Genomic DNA, 20,139 nt, shown 5'->3' on the forward strand with positions numbered 1-20,139 from the left:
AAAATATATGGACTGTGTGTTTGTGTGTATTGGTTGCTGACATTATCTTGTACGAATTTAAAATAGATCATATCGGCTTGTTATAACATGGAAAGTACACACAAGCACCTAGCACGTAAATGTGAAAACTTTTGGAAGAAAAAAAATTAAAAAAAAAAAAAAACATTAATTTTAGAGATGTTAATTTCCGCTTAAGTAAATTCCGTCACGACGGGTTGAGTTGCGATTTTAACAACTCATTTGAAGATGGGTCAAAACGGATTAGCTCGTTTGGGTTACGAGTTAGTATATGTTAGGTTGGGTTGAATTGACCCGTCATTTATTTTAATAAATATAAAATTTTTACTAATTATTAAATAATTATTTTTTTCTTTTGATTCAATTCTTATCCAATTGAGTAAAATTTGGAATAGTGAAGTATGCATATGTAGTTAGATTTATATGTGTGATTAAGCCAAACAGGAGTGTTTAAAAAATTAAATTAAAGTAGTACATTATTTGACATGCAAATAATATATTAAATATTATATCTCGTTATTGGTGGAGAAAATTTAAAAAGATATATTTAAAAAAAAAATTAACAAAAATATATAACATTTATCATCGCTCATAATTAATGAAAAATATATTCATGTTTGTATTGAGATTTTTAAGAATATTGTTTAATATATCATTTGGTAGCTCAAGTATATGCTCAATTTTTTTAGTGATATGAATAGTATATTTCACAAAATATTTGATATTATTTATTTAGAACATTAAAATGAACACATCCGAAAACAATTGAGAAATCAAAACTTGACCAAAGTTACTTTTCAAAAAAATTCCGAACATTTGATTTTTCTTTTTGCATATACAGAAGATTATTTATCAATATCAATTTTTATTAAATGAAGGGATTGCTTAAGCCCACCTTCCTCTAGATCTGTAGCGTACAAAACCACCTCATGCACAGAAGAAATGTAAAATCAACACTCTTTAGAAAGATTTGAGCAGTCTGAGTCACAAGAGGAACAGCTTCTTACAATACTCCCAATTCAATATTTCAAATTTCTCCTGAAATCATCTCTATGCATGTACATCACAGAATCCATATCAGTTCATACCGTAATCGTGCTTTACATGAACTCCAGATGTTTTGATAACATAGAAAAGCCTTCTTTCTTGTGTTCCTATTTGAATGTCACAAGTTAGAATTGTTGTAACAAATGTGCTAAAAAAATATAAGGTTGATATTTAGGATAAGAGGGGCCAATATAAGTTGGTGTTGGATTGACAGGAAATTTCGTTTTCAAATTTAATGTGTTATATTTCTAGAAATATAATTTCGCTACTAAAATATATTTAACGAATCCTGGATTCCTCAACAGGTGACAACTTTGATTTGATTTGCTTGATTTCGTTGTGTTTTTTCTAAATGAAATCAACTACTTGAAGCTCACTGTATTGTCCCTTTTGCTCCTTATGGGCCTTGCATGACCTTCTCTTATTTCCAGAACCTGGTAAAATAAGTGACGTGAGATGGATTATAAGATTTTTCTCGATGAATGGACAAAAATACAAGACATCCTCAGTGTAGCATATTAAGGGGCCAACAGCTAGAAAATTGTAGTGATGAAGCATTGCTCTACCTCCGGCCTTGAATCAAGAACTCCACTAGACATTCCTACGTCAATGCGCCACACACTTCCGTTAAATTCACTGCACGACAAGCAAAACTCATTCAGATTGACAAAAACATCTCTGTTTTCCTTAATCCTAGAACAAAATAAGCTTGCATTGATATAGGAGCTATGATGAGGAGAAATCCAAGAATGAGATTCATTCACGGCTTAGGTTTCCACTAGCAATGGACTGGACTCTCATTCAACAAGTATGAGGGGTAAATAGACAAGGAACACAAACTGAATGATTAAAAATGCATGCATTTGGCTTTCATCAGTAAGAATTCAGAATAGCAATAAAAGTATCAATAGTTCATTTCTTTACATCTTTCATCTTCAAATCTCTTTAGCTTCTTGATCATTCTTAGATGTGCGTAAAAGGAAAGAAATAGTGAGTGACAAGATGTTTGTTATAGTTGCATAGTGGCCCAATGGGAGACAGCTGAAACAGTACCACCTAGAGTCATGGCCAAATGCAATAGAAAAATATTTTGTGGCAAAGTTTGAGCTTGTATGATATTACAGCTTTCGAACATTACATCAATGGTGGACCGAAAATGCTATAAACTTAATAAAAATTTTGAATTTCACCCTTATATGTTATCTGGTTTCGATTTTTTGTTCAACAGTTTCTCATCCATTTAAGAGAAGTTTTAGCGAGAAATCTCTGAGATGATTATAATTATTGCACCCAATGACTAGAAGTTATATTTCCAAAATACGTTGCAAGTTTATGTACCTATTAATTCCTGTAGCTTGCGGAGTGTGACCTACCACCATTGCTTTGGCGCCTGCTGCTTGAAGTGACTCTCGAAGAATGGATTGGATCTGATGAGAAGTAAAACTCAGGCCTCTGATGGTTACAATGGTTGAAAAAAAACTATATAGAACCTGCTTCAAACTGAAGTGGCAAACAATTAATGTCGTTAACAGGCTACCTGATTAATCTGATATTCATCAAGATATGATGTGTCCCTTGAGTACAATCGACTCCACACTACACTGTCATAGCCTCTGGTGGCAATGAATGGGAGCTGTGGATAACCATCACTCGAGCAAACACCTTTCATCCAGTATGATACTTCTCTATTCATTCGTTCAATGCCATATTCAACTATAGCATAAGATAGTTAACAGTAGGAATTATTATTTCAGATGATACTTACTCCCACAATGTACATGAGTCCAAATTGCACGAACTATAAGAAACTATCAAACTAACCATTTCTTCTAAAGTTCGAGTTGATTGGAAGTACCAATCAATTCTTTATATTTTAATACGCATCTACATGCCAAAAAGAAAATGGGGATTATATGCCTAAAATTTTTATCCAAGGCATACAAGCATATGCTGTCTGGTATTGGGCAACAAAGACCCAAAAATAACCATATCATATCACCTTAATTCAATATGATGAGGGACATGTTTGTAAGATTCAAACTTACAATTTCTGTTTTCATGACATTAAAGATGAATTTTCCCATAAGCTCAAGTTCATGGAAGATTGTCCAAATAGTAGCTTTCTACTTTCAACCCAACCATCAAACTTTGTATTTCTATCACAAACCACCAATGGAATTATCATAACTACCGTTCTTGAATTGAACAAATTTTATATGTGTAACGTTCAAAAATCCAGTTACTAAACCGCACGCATGAAAATTTTAATTTGCTAAATTAATTTAATTAAATGATTTTAGATACATGAATGATAAATTTTGAGTGATTAAATGATTAATTGTGTAATTTTGCCCGATTGCATAATTTAAAGATTTTCAGACAAATATCGGTGGTTGGCCAGAGACGGAGGTCTGAAGACGATTAAAGTGTTAATGATTTAAAAGCTAAATTTTTATTTTTTGTTAAAAAAATATTTATTTTAAATAATTTAAGAATTTTAACATTTTTAAGGTCAAATTTAAATTAATTAGTGGAAACAAGAAATTTATGTAATTTATAAAGGATTTTTGAAAAAGGTATTGTTTAAAAAATCTTTTAAATTGAGACCTAGTGATTTTATTAATCTTAATGAGCCTAATTTATTAATTTAAAACTAGGGTTGATTAAGCCCATTAATTATATAAATAAGAAGTCTTTTTGTTTTTTTAAATAACTACCCTAAACCCTAAACACATACACATGCCTAAACACACCGAAACGCACACACACAAAATTCATGTGAATTCCAAGAGGAGAACAGCGGCCGATTCTAAGGGACTTGCAAGGGGGAAGTTTCGATTTTTTTCTCCTTCGTTATTCGATTTTCTTTCTTATTCTTCCTTCTTCCATCCAACAACGATCACCCATCTCCCTTGCATCCCAAGATGGGTTTTGGTGGGTTTTTGTCGAGAAAAAAATGTAGAAATCGTCCTCCTTGTCATCGGTATTCGTATTTCGAGCGTTTTAAACGGAAAGACACATTCTAAACCTTTCTTTTGCATCATTCTAACCATATTATGCATGTTTATGATATTTTGAATGAAAAACATGATGATCAAGTTTTATTAACGTTTTGAATTATTTTTTTAAAATTTTTGAAGTTTTTAATGCACATTTGAGTCGCGTTATGATTCCTAGAGACTCACTGCCATTAAGGGGAAGGGAGATGATGTTTAAAGGTCCTAAATGGAGTCCCGTGTAGGTTAAAAAGGGCTGGAATGAGAGGGGAAAGTGCCGAGCCTCGTTAAGGTTTATTGCATGTAAGGGTTCGGTTTTGGCACTTGCGAGGGCAGGCTGCGAGCGGGCTGTCCAGCGGTGATCAAGGCCTTGTGTTGGGTCGAGTCATGGTCCTAGAGAGTCCTAGTGTGGCTGGAAACAAGGGTAGAACGATAGGGAAGCGTTGACGGCTTGGTTGGCACCTAGGGTGCACGGTTTTGGGGAAAGAAAGGAGAAAGACGGTGCATGGTTGGCTGTGCGCAGGAGCAGGTGCAAAAGCGTTCCAGTAGGGTCCTAAGAGGGTGTCTAAGGGGATGGAGTCAGTCTAGCTAGGGGCTGGTCGAAAGTGGTTCGAGGTAAAGTTGGGCCGCGACGCAAGTCATGGGGAAAACGTGCAGTTTTGCTAGGGCTGAGGGAAGCGGCTTGACGGTGGTCATGTGTGAGCTGGACCGTGGCTTATGAGGGTGAACTAGGGTCTAGTAAGTCGTGGTTCGAAGTTGGGAAAAAGTTATTAAGCTTCCAGTCAATTCGGGCTATAAATGGGATTATGGTTTCACGATTAAGTTGAATAAATCGAAGGACGTGAGTTTACGTTTAAGACAATTAGTAGAAGTCAAAAATAAGAATATATGATGGTTTGGGATAGGCTCGAGTCAAGAAACATAGGAAAAAGTCAAAAACGAGAAGTTCGGGGTCCAGGGGTACAATGGTCATTGTACGTCCCGGGTAGTTTGAATGTCCTGGCAGTGTCCCGAGGGGTCATAATACATGTGAATTTATGATATTTTTACGATAAATGCTACAGTTATGAGAGATCATTAAGTTCAGAGTTGCGACTACAACTACAAGAATCAAAGGGCTAGATCATCTACCAATATCAGATGTTGTTAGGGATTTGAAGTTTTTAATGGTTTGACGAAAATGTTTTGATATTAGAACTCGCGGATCACTCATCCGCTATTATTGTACAAAAAATATCCATTATATAAAATATTATGTTTCCTATCAAAAAAAAAAAAATTCCGCCATATTAATTTTATATGATCAAGGTTCAAATACAAAAAGTTCAAAGGAAAAATACCATGATGAGGAAGAAGCCCACCATGACAAAAAATCCAGTCGTCAACTTTGATGACAACTGCATGGCGTGCAAGTTCAGATGCCAAAGGACCCCCAGGTCTCAGGAGAATTGATCTTGCAATGACTCCCTTTTGTCGCTGTCCTAATAATTGGATGAATAAATTAAAAAGGAACCAGATGGATGTGGAGGCTCAAAACAATATAGAAAACTTTGTTTGTCATTGATAGACTCAAGAAAAGCATAGCTATTTTCCAGTTCAAAAGTTTGGCATATCCCATGTCATTGTGCACAGTAATTTGATATCAATAGTTGATTTGATTAGTTTAAGCAAACAATGTGTTTATCACACAGAAGATTAACTATAGCAATATGATTTGACTAAATTCTGGCTCAAATTTATTCTACAGCTACACATGTTTGAAGAATCGTCCTCCGTAAAAACTAGATTTTAATTGTTCCAGTTATTGGTTAAATGAAATAGGAAGAAGTGAAAACAAGGGTAACAAGAACAGGTCGGTGTTAATACTCATTGAAACAATTTATCAAAATGAATTCAAATGAACCAAATATAGAACTCCTAAAATTGGAGTAATTCATCCACTCGAAACTTTATAAACATAGAATGCAAGCATAACAGATGTTGACCACATATAACTTTCAATTGTAACAGTTAATGCTGCCTCCAACGTTGAACTAGCATACTAATTAGGCGACACTTACATTTTATTGCACAATCAAGTGAATTGACGATGACATTCAAAACATGGATGATTCCATCAAGATCCATCCATCTTATTTGTTAAACAGTGCTGCTCTTCTGTAGCTTTTATTCATCTTATTTGCTAAGATCTGTCCATCTTATATACAGTGAAGTTTGAGCAAAAAAAAAATTGTAACCTCATTACCGAAAACGAATCTAAGTTGTTGCTCAGCATACCTTCATGTAAAAGACACTTTCAAATAGGTTAGGTGAGGGTAATATATGGACGAGGAAATTTCATCACATGAGCTACAGAAGCAAATTGAGTTCACTATGGTCAGAATTTAAGAGCTCAATGGTTTCCACTTGTATAACAAAATAAAGAACCATGCTTTAGCAATTTAATCAGATACTTGAATTTTATTTAACACCACAATCTAGAAATATAGGTGGACTTCAGCAAAAGTTTAACCTACAATTCTAAAAACATCCTACAAAGCAGTCAGATTGTTTGGCATCGATCTAGAACACTGTATGATAAAAAAAACTAGAAAGTTATAGGTCAACATACCTTCACTAAATTCCATGGACCCCAACTCTTAGACATCATACGCTGTTCTTTCCATCTTTTAGATTCACCAACCCATCCAACAAATGCTTCTTCCCACTTATGATCGCAAATTTCCAAGTACTCAAGGAAGTCAGCACACTCATCAAAGCCTTCTGAATCGACGTATCTAAAGTCCCCATCTACATTCATGGTTTCATGATTTCCCTTAACCTACAAACATGATATGAAAGTGTACCATAATTCACTTCATCTTTAAAACATCAAGAAAGCAGAAATCTAGCTTTTATTGATTAGAGACAAGATATTATTATCAGATCAAAGCACGGAGAGGAGATATCGCAAGGTTGAATTTTGAAATATTTCTGACAACTTAGAACATTCAAATATTGATATCTAACAGATGGTTGTTACACTTTATGATACTAGATTTAAGTGTGACACAAATGAGCACAACATTGAACCTGGAATACTGCACCTCCATTAGCTTTTGCCTGAATATCCAACGACCTTAATAGGGATAAAATTGCAATTTCATCCCCACCTCTATCAAGTATATCACCAAGTTGAACTAATACCTGGTCATGAATACAAATGTCCAGAGATAAAGTACATAAAGTCTCAGAAAACTAGTTAATTTTGTCATATATTTTGCTAAGTGAGAATTATAACTTTGATGTTCCTTCGAATGAATCATATAAATCCACAAAATAGTGAAATAATTGAATACCGTATGCCCACCAACCCACAAATCATGGCCATCAGAACTTAAGATACCAGCCATCTCAAGAGCATATCTAGCTTTGTCAAGATCACCATGCAAATCCCCAACTAGCAATTAATACACAACAATAAGTTAGTTGCACAACTTGAAAATCTGTTTTTGAACTGATGAGCATTTGGATTTTGTTAATCCTCATCAATTAAATGATATATTTGCCCTAATTTTAATGATCAAGATAAATTTTATACAGCGAACACAACCCATAACAATATGATGCCACAAACATGGCAATTTTGTTTTTTCAAATAAAAATAAAAACAATGTCACAGCAAAATCAAATGTCCAAAGAACTTATGAATGAGTTTTCTTGATTTGATAGCTTTACAAAACCTCAATGATTTCTTTTTCATTCTATAAATGATATTAAATAGAAAGTATCAAAGAACAATGGTTCTCAAATCAACAAAAAGATCAAATTTCGTGCTGGTAACTCTTCGAAAGGACACATCTGCAGGTATAAATCTCACAAGTCCCTCAGTATTTGTATGCAGCAATACCATATTTTGCAACGTCTTATTCCCTTTCCATCCAAATGACAACTAAATTTACCAGTGAAAAGACAATAATCATGTCAACATTCTTCAAGTTTACAGAGCTGAATTCCCGTGCTTCTAACTCAACCACCACCTTGAAAATTTGTTTCAAATATATTGTTTTATCTATAAACAAAGCATAAAAATCTAATACATTAAAGCACCAGACTCTCCTGCATCCAACTTCATCCACCTTAAAACTATCTCAACTTTTCTCATAATTCATACAAAAATCACAATACAACTATAACTGATCAAAAAAAGTTTTAACTTGAACCACAAAAAAAAATTTATGAACTATATCAAATGCTACTCCATGTAAACTGCTCGAGCAAAAACGATTACCGGCTACAATCCGGCGGCCAGGAGCAGACACGAAAGTTGGCGGGTCCCCATTCACCACAATGGGCTTCAACCGATCGTTCCCTTCGACTCTATTTTCGCTGTACGGAGTCGAAGTTGTGGAAGCACAACAGTATATGACGGCTGAGATTTTGCGCTGCCTCGAATTCAAGATTGTTTGGAGTAGAGATGGGTAGCAAAAGGAGAGAGAACCCATTTGAAATTTGACACAAATTTTGAAAGCAAGAATCACGTATACATGTCCTCAGCCATGGGAGTGTGTGTCCAAGGAAATGTTTCCCACCACGTATTTTGCATCGCTCTTTCTTCCCTTCAATTAATGCTGTATTTGGCCTTATCCTCAACTTTAGTATTTTAGCTTTTATTATTTTTAATTAATAATAATATATAAATATTTCTGTTGAAAATAAAAGATTTGAATGTTAAAAAAATGAGTTTCTATGGATTATTCAAATAAAGATCCGTCTCACAAAATACGATCCGTGAGACCGTCTCACACAAGTTTTTGCCTAAAAAAATAATAGTTGAATATTTGAATGTTGAAAATAATAGTTGTAAAAATTAAAAAATTGTGTGTGATGATTTAGGTAATTATGTATTTTATTTTTTGGATTATTACCAAAGAAATTCTATGAATAATCTCACCATTTGTGAAGAAATTCACAATTGAGTCGAGAAAAAAATATTATAAAGTGTATAGTTTGGTAAATTTTGAGAGTTTGAGATTTTTACTTTTTACCATAAATTTTTACTTTTTCACAACATGTTATCAACACGAAGCTCTAAAAGTCCTCTATATTTTTCCAAGCTCCAAAACAGAAGAAAAAGGTAACAAAAGTAATAATATTTATTTGACTGTTATTTATTTATTATGTATATATTTAATATATAATATAATGTTATTATATGATAAAGATTAAAAATAATAAAAATAAATTTTTCAAAAACTTGTTATAAATCCTGGGAGGATGTTAAGACGACATCCCACACTCCCGGTAAGGGATACGACAAGTATAAAAGCCTATAAGGTTTTTAAACAAAATAATTTATGACACCTCATTATAATAATATGATATGATATACATAATTATTTAAACATGACTAATATTATATACATCGTATTATTACCATAAAATTATACAAATACATACATTTATTTTTTTGTACATCAACAGTCATAAACGGTAACAAAACGGCTAGATTTTACCCTATAAATATGATCTCACAAACATATTCAATCACTCCAACTTTCTCTTCTTCTCTAAAAATTATTCTTCGTCAAATTTTTCAAATAAAAAAGAAGATGGTTTTCTCAAGGTTATTTTAAATTATTTTGGTTATCATACTCACGAGTCTTGTATTTATTGAAGAATATCATTCTCGTGTGTTTTTTTTATTTTTACGAATGCTTGTACTTGTTGTTTATCCATTACTTTGTATTGCAATATTCATTAACTAATAAAATGCATCGTATTTTTTTTAGTATCACCATGGCAAATTTGACAAAGCTCGAATTCATTGCTCTTGATATTACGGGGAAAAATTATATGTCATGGACACTTAATGTAGAAATGCATTTTAAGTCATTGGGTCTAAGCGAGACCATTAAAGAAAATGGTATATCTTCATCACAAGAAAAAGCAAAAGCTACAATATTTTTGTGTCGACATCTTGATGAATGTTTAAAATGTGAATATCTCATCGAAAAAGATCCCATGGATCTGTGGAAATGATTAAAAGAAAGATTTGAACATATAAGGGAAGTTACACTTCCGACCGCCCGTGATGAATGAAATATGTTAAGATTCCAAGATTTTAAGAAAGTCAATGATTACAATTCAGCGATGTATCGAATAATCTCGCAGCTAAAATTTTGTGGACATGAGGTTACAGAATTGGAAATGCTTGAAAAACTATTTTCCACGTTTCATGCATCAAATATAACTCTACAACAACAATATAGAGTGCGTGGATTTGCGAGATATTCTGAACTCATCGTCTGTCTTCTAGTGGCGGAAAAGAACAACGAGCTGCTAATGAGAAATCATCACCTGGATCAACAGCATCTCCAGAAGTAAATGTTGTAAGTAAAAATGAATTTAAACCTGGAAACCAAAATCAAATTCAAAGACAAGGTTTTGGTCGAGATCGAGGTCGAGGTCGAGGTCGTGGTTGTGGACGTGGACGTGGAATTGGTCGTGGTTGTGCTCGAGGCCATGGTTTTGAAAACAATCGAGATAGTTATTTTTATAACTCATCTCAAAAGGGCGTCATGAACCACCCACTGAAAAGGTATCATGAGAACATGAGTGTTAATGAAAATCACTCGAAAAGATTTGAAAGTTCTTGTTTCAAATTCGGCACTCCAGGACATTGTTATCGTATTTGTCGAGCCACCGAGCACCTTTGCAAGCTCTATAAAGAATCGATAAAGGGGAAAGAGAAAGAGACCAACTTCACTAAACGCAGTGACTGTTTGAGTGATTCAACTCATTTTGATGATGCTGATTTTCTGAATGATTTATTTGGAAATGATCAATATGTTGGTGGGATATAAATGAAAAATATTGATGCTGCAGATTTTCTCAATGATTTCTCTGAAAATGAACAATATAGTGGTAGAATATAAATGTACAATAATTTATTTTTCATGTATTCATATGATAATGTTTTATTGTACAATTATGATATGTGTTATATTTACATATGAATTGTCAGTAATTTTTTTTTCATTGCATATTTTTGAAGTTCAAATATGAAAAATGCCATGAACAAAGCTAAACAAGAAACTAATTCCATGGAAGTTTGCATACTTGATAGTGGTACAATGCACACTATTCTTCGAGATAAAAGATATTTCTTGGAACTAAAACCAACAAAAACAATAGTGAATACGATATCAGGTCCTGTAGACTTGATTAAAGGATGCGGTAAAGCACATTTTTTGTTACCTAATGGTACAAATTTTTTTATCAATGATGCTTTGTATTCACCACAATCGAAAAGAAATTTGTTGAGTTTTAATGATATATACTCACATGGATATGATACTCAAACAATGAATGAAGGGAATGAGAAATATATGTGTCTTACCACATATAATCAGGAAAGAAATGTGTGATTGAAAAACTACCAATGCTCCATACTGGATTGCATTATACACATATAAGTCCCATTGAATCAAACATGATAGTTGATAATTCTTCAATATTAACCAATTGGCATTATCGATTAGAACATCTTGGTTCAACAATGATGCGAAGAATTATAGAAAATACACATGGTCATCCGTTGAAAGACCAGAAGATCTTTCAGAATAATAAGTTTCAATGTAAACCATGTTCTCTTGGAAAACTTATTATAAGACCATCACCAGCCAAAATCCAAACTGAATCACCAATGTTTCTTGAACGTATTCAGAGTGATATTTGTGGACCAATCCATCCACCATGTGGACCATTCAGATACTTTATGGTATTGATTGATGCCTCCAGCAGATGGTCACATGTATGTTTATTGTCAACTCGAAATGTTGCATTTGCAAGATTACTTGCTCAAATAATAAAATTGAGGAATCAATTTCTCGATTATACAATCAAGAAAATTAGATTTGATAGTGCTGGTGAATTTACTTCCCAGACTTTCAATGATTATTGTATGTCTATGAGAATCATTGTGCTCACGTACATACACAGAATGGATTGGCTGAATCATTGATTAAACGTCTGCAAATGATTGCTAGACCAATGATTATTAAAACAAAGCTCCATATTTCTATATGGGGACATGCAATTTTACACGTCGTTGCATTAATTCGCATCAGACTAAGTGCATATCATAAATACTCCCCATTGCAGCTTGCATTTGGTAAACAACCAGAAATTTCTCATCTGAGAATTTTTGGATGTATGGTGTATGTACGTATTGCACCACCTCAACGAAAGAAAATGGGACCTTAAAGAAAGATTTGAATTTATATCGGTTATGATAGTCCATCAATCATTCGATATCTTGAACCTCAGACAGGCGACGTGTTCACAGCACGTTTTGCTGATTGTCATTTTAATAAAGAAATCTTCCCAATGTTAGGGGGAGAACAGAAACATACCGAAAAGGAAATTACATGGTATGTATCATCATTTTGACATCTAGATCCAAAAACAAAACAATGTGAAAAAAATGTACAACAAATTGTGCACTTGCAAAGAATAGGAAATCAAATACCAGATGCATTTGCAGACACAAAATGGGTAACTAAATCATATATACATGCTACAAATGCCCCTGCACGGATGGAAATTCCGAAGAAACAAATTGAAGATACTCATGATTTCATTAAACGCCTGAAGCGTGGAAGGCCAGTCGGTTCCATAGATAAAAACCCTCGAACAAGAAAATTCATAGAGAAACACGATGATCACAAAATAAAGAATGATGTTCCTGAAAAAACACATGATGATCACAAAATAGATAATAGTGTTCCTGAAGAAACACATGATGATGAAAATGTTCTGTCAGAACCACAAACTGACGAAGAAATCTCTATCAATTATATTAATACTGAAAAAATATGGAACCGAAAAGATATAGAAGAAATTGATGATATATTTTCTTATAATGTGGCAATTGACATCATAAATGATAATGAAGATCATGGACCAAAATCTTTTGGTGAATACAAAAATCGGCATGATTGGATAAAATGGAAAGATGTCATACAGGTTGAATTAGATTCGCTAAATAAACGTAATATTTTTGGACCTATAGTCCTTACACCTGAAGGTGTAAACCTGTTGGATACAAATGAGTTTTTATTCGAAAGCGAAATGAGAAAAATGAAATAGTAAGATATAAAGCTTGACTTGTCGCACAAGGTTTTTCTCAAAGGCCTGAAATTGATTATGAAGAAATGTATTCTCCCGTGATAGATGCAATTACGTTTCGATATTTGATTAGCTTGGCGATATCTGAAAATTTAGAAATGCGCCTTATGGATGTTGTTACAGCTTACTTATATGGATCACTTGATAGTAATATATATATGAAAATCAGTTCAAAACCCAGAGAATGTTATTCTATGAAATTACAAAGATCATTATGTGGGTTAAAGCAATCCGGCCGAATGTGGTATAATCGACTAAGTAATCAATTGATGAAAAAGAAATATGTAAATAATTTAATATGCCCTTGTGTTTTCATTATAAAAACAACATCCGGATGCGTAATTATTTCTGTATATGTTGATGATTTAAATATCATTGGACCGAATAAGAAAATTTAAGAAGTTGTGTCATACTTGAAGGAAGAATTTGAAATGAAGGATCTTGGAAAAACCAAGTATTGTTTGGGTTTACAAATTGAACAAAAAGAATGTGGAATGTTTGTTCACCAGACAAATTATACAGAAAAGATCCTTAAACATTTTAATATTGATAAATCAAATCCTTTAAGTACTCCAATGGTTGTTAGATCATTAACATAGAAAAGGATCCATTCCGTCCATGTGAAGATGATGAAGATATCCTTGGTCCAGAAGTATCATATCTAAGTGCTATCAGTACCCTTATGTATCTTACAAATTGTACAAGGCCTGATATATCTTTTGCCGTAAATTTGTTGGCAAGATTTAGCACATATCCAACAAAGAGACACTGGAACGGAATTAAACATATATTCTATTATCTACGAGGAACGACAGACTTGAGACTTTTGTATTCAAAAGATGCTAATCCCAGATTAATTGGTTATACCGATGCTAGATACTTATCTGATCCACACAAGGCACGTTCCCAAACTGGATATGTATTTACTTGTGGAGGCCCTGCAATTTCTTGGCGTTCACAGAAACAAACGCTCGTAGCAACTTTTTCAAATCATGCCAAGAATATTGCACTACATGAAGCAAGCCGTGAATGTGTGTGGTTAAAATCAATGACCCAACATATCCAAATCTCATGCGGATTATCATTCGACGAGAAGCCTATGATACTATATAAAGATAATGATGCATGTGTTGCTCAAATGAAAGAAGGATACATAAAAAGCGACAGAACTAAACATATTCCTCCTAAGTTCTTTGCATTCACCAAGGAGCTTGAGAAGAATAAATGTATTGATGTTCGTCACATTCAATCAAATGAAAACTCATCACATCTCTTCACAAAAGCACTTCCTACAGCAATATTCAGAAAGCACATATATAATATCGGGATGCGCAATCTACGAAATTTGTGAAGAATTGTTCGTGTCAACATGGGGGGGGGGGGGGAGTTTACGTGACTGCACTCTTTTTTCCTTACTATGATTTTTATCCCAATGGGTTTTTCCTAGTAAGATTTTTAACGAGGCAGTACAAAAATACGTAATGAAGACATCATCATATCCTTGATCATCATCACAAGGGAAGTGTTGAAAATAAAAGATTTGAATGTTGAAAAATTAATAGTTGAATATTTGAATGTTGAAAATAAGAGTTGTAAAAATTAGAAATTTGTGTGTGATGATGTAGTTATTAATGATGTATTTTATTTTTTGGATTATTACCAAAGAAATTCTATAAATAGCCTCACTATTTGTGAAGAAATTCACAATTGAGTAGAGAGAAAAATATTAAAAAGTGTGTAGTTTGGTAAATTTTGAGAGTTTGAGATTTTTACTTTTTATCATAAATTTTTACTTTTTTCACAACAATTTCAAATATTTCATAATTATAAAAGATTACATTACTAATCTTTTTAATATCGTAATCAACTCCCATATTTTAAAATATTTGTTACATAAATTCAATACATAATATCAAGAAATGTGTTAAACGCGCAACAAGTTTATGTAACTGTTAATAACAACAATAATAAGATTTAACTATTGTCATTTTCTTAATGAGTAGGTCTCTTGTGAGACGATCTCACGAATTTTTATCTGTGAGACGGGTCAACTACCGATATTCACAATAAAAAATAATACTCTTAACATAAAAAGTAATTTTTTTTTTCATGGATGACACAAATAAGAGGTATGTCTCACAAAATATGACATGTGAGAACGTTTCACACAAATTTTGTCTTTCTTAATAGCATTGTCCCGATACATGATTTGTGTGCTCATACTTTCATAAAACTATTTTTTTTGGTAACTATAGATTTTATGGGTTTTTTATTTGTAAAGATTAGATTAGTTGATTTGGATTAAATATCTAAGTATTATTATTAAAGGGCACCAATCTTGGGACAATAAATATAGCAACATTTAAAGTGTAAAATATATCACATGGATATAATTTCTTCTTATATAAAAGTTATTTTTTAAAATTTGGGACGCATTAATTTATAATGTCACTATTAGTAGGTTGATATGTCCTCTTACTTATTAAAAAATAATCTTTATTTTTAAGTAATTTATAATTAATTTCATTAATATCTTATCTCACATAAAACTTAAGATTGAGAAAATCTTCTATCCAATTCTTAATTGTAAATAAAATATTTTTAACTAATTAATTTTCACATGCACTTTACGCATGTCAGTCCTAGTAGTCTTTTAATTAGACATGGAGCCCAAACCGACCAAATTGGTTCGTGGTATGACTAACCCACTAAATCAGTCATCAACAAATTTTCATAAGCCAATCCAAGCTTTTAAGAGACCTGCAAATCCACTTTTATCTATTACTATTTATTAAAGCAAGATGATGGTACGATAACTATGTTCAAGTATAATTATGCAGACTTTCTAAATTGAGAACCTTCTCCATATAACATTTATTTGATAATTTAAGGATACTTCGAAATTGATCTCGTTGTATTTGGATATCAAGCACAACCGAATTAGCTTCAATACCCCTTCAAGTAATCATGTAGTCCAATAATTTTTCTGTTTGCACAACAAAAGTGCACTCATTTGGATTCAACTTCAGTCGGTAATTGCGAAGAGTAGAAAACGTTTCTTCCGAATCAGTGTTGAGCTCCTCAGCTACTCTTGCATTGACTAGAATTTCATCCACATTGCAGCCGATTTGATCCTGATGACTTTTTCCGTTAACCTTTAAAATGTGGCCCCAACATTTTTTAGCCCGAAGGGATGACAACATAACAAAAAATTCCATCTGACATAATGAAACTTACTTTAGTTCTATTCTGCTCGGCTAAATGGTTTGATTATATCCTTGGTAAGCATCCAAAAAACACATCCGTTCATGCGTAGTGAATGGATAAGTAGATCGATTCGAGGTAAGGGGTAACAATCTTTCAAATAGGCTCGACTAAGATCTTGAAAATCCACGCACATTCTCCATTTTCCTGAATACTTAGGCACAAGTACAACATTTGATTGCCAACTCGGGAATTGTACCTCCTTTTATGTGGTTGGCCTTCAATCTTTCTTCCACCTGCTGTTGTATGAAGACGTCTTTTATGATAGCTCTTGTCCTATACGGTAAAAATTAAAGATTTAAAATGAGTTTACAATAGACTTCAATATACTTCTATAGCAACTTGGGTTAATCATTTTCGTAAAACGATGATGAATCTAAAACAGTTGCTATAGGGGCCCATTTTGCAGTCACGCAAGCGAGGGGCCTGGGCTCGGGACGTGACAGAATGGTATCAGAAACTGTCATCGGCAAGGAACACCAGGAAATAAGTGTTATGCGAGGAAAAATGTTGCGTGCATAGAAGCCACCACTTGAACCTGTGGGACAAAGTGCTAGATGACGGGAGCCATCTCTTGAACTAGTAGGAACCACCTCTAGATTCTCAATGCTGGTGGATCGAGGGACCAGGCCACGACGAGGACATCGCGTTCTGAAGAAGGAGTGATTGTGATACCTCTTATCCTACATGGTAAAAATTTAATAATTAAAATGAGTTTATAATGGACAACAATGAACTTCTATAGCAACTTAGGTTATCATTTTTGTAAAGCGATGACGAATCTGAAGTGATTGTTATATGGGCCTATTGTGCAGTCACACAGGTACGGGCCCAGGCTCGGGCGTGACAGTTTGTTTCCGGTCGAAATGTCTTTTCTTTTGTATTACTGGTCGAGCATTAACCATGACATTTAAGTGATGTTCCACAGTTTCCGATTGGACCCTAATGAGATCAGAGTTCGACCATGCGAAGATATCTTTGTTTTTATGCAATCATTCAAGTAGACGATCTTTCAAGGGCTCGACTAAGGTTTTTGGCTATCCGAATTGGACAACCTCCTCAATTAGCTTCAGTTATCGTATCCACGTGGCTTTTGTTGACTCGAGTGCTCGGTCCTTGCCAACTTTTGTTTCACTCGAACTTCTTCCAAATATCATTTTCAAGCTATTCTCTGATCTCCCTTAACTTTCTCGATAATGCTTTCCACTGGAAACTTAATTTTTTGGTCTAGAGCCGAGGCTACAAACATAAAAGTGGCCATGACGGGGCAACCTAATATAACGTTGTATGCAAAAAGGGCTTCGACTATGATAAAATTGATTATTCGAATCTTCCTTTCATGTCATTCTCCCATATAGAGGAGCAAGTATATCATTCCAATGGGTTCAACAACATACCTTGTGAACCCGAACATAACAGCCACCACCGGCTCTACTTTATAATCACCCAGGTTCGTTAGATTCATGGATTCTTTGAATAACAGATTTACAGAGCTGTCCAAATCCACAAATATCCGAGTTATTTCATAATTGGATACAATATCTCAAATAACTAAAGCATCCTCGTGGTGGTCGGATACCCTTCTCATATATTCAAGTTCGAATGATGCCACTAGCTTAGTACAAACATTTCTCTCCTCAATCTCCAAGTTATTCATCATCCGGATGCTAGTCTTCCTTGCTAGGTTGGATTCCTCATCAGTAGTCCTCCAAAAATCATGTATATAACTCCTCGAGGTATAGGTGGAGGTGGGGCGCGAGAAGGCACCCTAGGATTGTTTTAACAAGCCCTGCGGTCTTTGCCTTGAGAATTTTGGCGTCCTTCTCCAACCACGACGTTTCCTTTCTTCCCTGGATCTCTTGTTTTATCGATTATCTTCGACGGTGCGGGACAATATGCCTTTCATGTATGAATCCCTTTGAATTAATAGCTAAATTTTCTATACCAAATGCTTGCATTTATCAATGTTATGACCATAATAATTGTGGGAATCACTATATTTGTCGGAGAGTGGTGCTCGAGAATGAGGTGCCTCTGTTCACAAATTTATAGAGTCCAGTACTTGCTCATTTTCAATGGAGTATATGCAGCAAATTGTTTGAGCAAGGCAGTCGGTTTGGCAAGTGTAGGCCGATATATGAAGATTTTTTGTCGGGCCTCCCTCGTTGACCGAGGGGATTTCTTGGGCTCTTCCACCAATCTGTTTGTACTTCGTTCATATTGATGCATTTTTCTTTACTTGTTTAGTGAGCTTTGGAAGTCAACAGAAGGTTTTTTCACCAGTGAATTGAAGAGGTCTGCTAGCCTCAAACATTGGATGAATGTGTTGAACAGTAATTTTGGCATGGTAGAGGGAATTTCCACCATTTTTGTATTGAGTCTCTGGAAATATTCCCAGAGACTCTCATATTCTTCTTGCTTCAAGCTGAATACATTCAACGTAGTCAGTGGTTGCATTTTGCTACTAGTGAATCTGTGTGAGAAAATCCTACTAAAGTCTTGGAATGTTCTAATGCTTCCGGGATCAATTAGATTGAACTATTGTTGTCGGGATCTCCTTTCCCATTGTCTTCCTTGATGCTGGAAAATCGAATGTGTGGAGGGAGCACGACTACTAGTACTTCCTCTAAAAAAGGACATCTAGGGGTGGAGGTGGAGAGGGCCCTCCCCGAGCTTCTCGTAGTTGTTGCACTTTTTCCTGAGGTCTTCTCATTTCCTCCGTAGCATTGTTCTGGCCTATGGGAGGGTTGTTGGCTTGTCTTTGTTCCAACTCTCACTCTATAGTGGTATTGATCAACTGAGTGATCTAAACCATATCGAAATTGGGCAGAGGAGGTGGTGGAACATTATTCTCACCAATCTAAGTTTGATTAATACTTACTTCATTTTCACTTTCTCGATTTGGGCTACGACCTCACCTTGTCCGACTCTACCTCTCATCATCTTATCTCTTGTTTATTCAAGCTTCCACAGACGACATCAATTGATGATACCAAAAATTTCATGTACATTGGGATCGGTCCGGTGAGCCAATTCTTCAATGCTCCTTATAGTTTTAATGTTATCCGAGCAGAGACGTCTAAGTCGAGAGGTAACCGACCTGAATATGGCCGAGCTATCTGTAGTCGAGCTGGATCCTACACGGACGAGCAAACATTAGAGAGCACCGAAAGTGTTTCCGATGTAGTCCATTTGATGCTTAAGTCAGTCTAAGAGCAAATTTAAGAGTGTAGATATAATAGTTTACGTGTAAATAATGAGTGAATGAATCAAATTTCGTAGAGTACCTAATATTTACATAATCAAAAATAGGTACATTGTATGACAAGAATTCTTACATGGCAAGAAAGTATGGAAATGTTTCTAGTATGGTAAGTTACCCTGAATATTAAAATTTGTTGATCTTTTTCTTATCTCAATATCTCATACATTCAAATAGTTGGGATTATTTCTTTATAATGGAAGATTTGTTTAATTCATCTTCATTCAAATATCTATTCGGGTCATAGAGTTCTTAATCTGGATGCTCGATAACCCTATGCTCGGCTATTTAATAACAGTGTTCTCATATGTCTAGACTTTACTTAGAAAAAAATATTCTCGAGCAAAGAGAGAAATGAGTCAGAACTTGCGAAGGTTATTA

At 34.2% G+C, this 20,139-nt stretch overlaps 1 protein-coding gene across 1 annotated transcript; it reads right to left on the reverse strand.

Annotated features, from left to right (window-relative positions):
• Window positions 1-915: 915 nt before the first annotated feature.
• On the reverse strand, window positions 916-8,662 carry LOC140834009 (shewanella-like protein phosphatase 1). Its single transcript, XM_073198578.1, is given in 10 exon segments — window positions 916-1,445; window positions 1,448-1,499; window positions 1,632-1,701; window positions 2,404-2,492; window positions 2,603-2,778; window positions 5,402-5,537; window positions 6,673-6,882; window positions 7,134-7,247; window positions 7,400-7,500; window positions 8,332-8,662. Coding segments are annotated over 10 exon segments (1,194 nt in total). The 5' UTR covers window positions 8,546-8,662; the 3' UTR covers window positions 916-1,413.
• Window positions 8,663-20,139: the final 11,477 nt, after the last annotated feature.

The sequence above is a fragment of the Primulina eburnea genome, chromosome 6, assembly GCF_022965805.1.
Source record: "Primulina eburnea isolate SZY01 chromosome 6, ASM2296580v1, whole genome shotgun sequence".
NCBI lineage: Eukaryota > Viridiplantae > Streptophyta > Magnoliopsida > Lamiales > Gesneriaceae > Primulina > Primulina eburnea.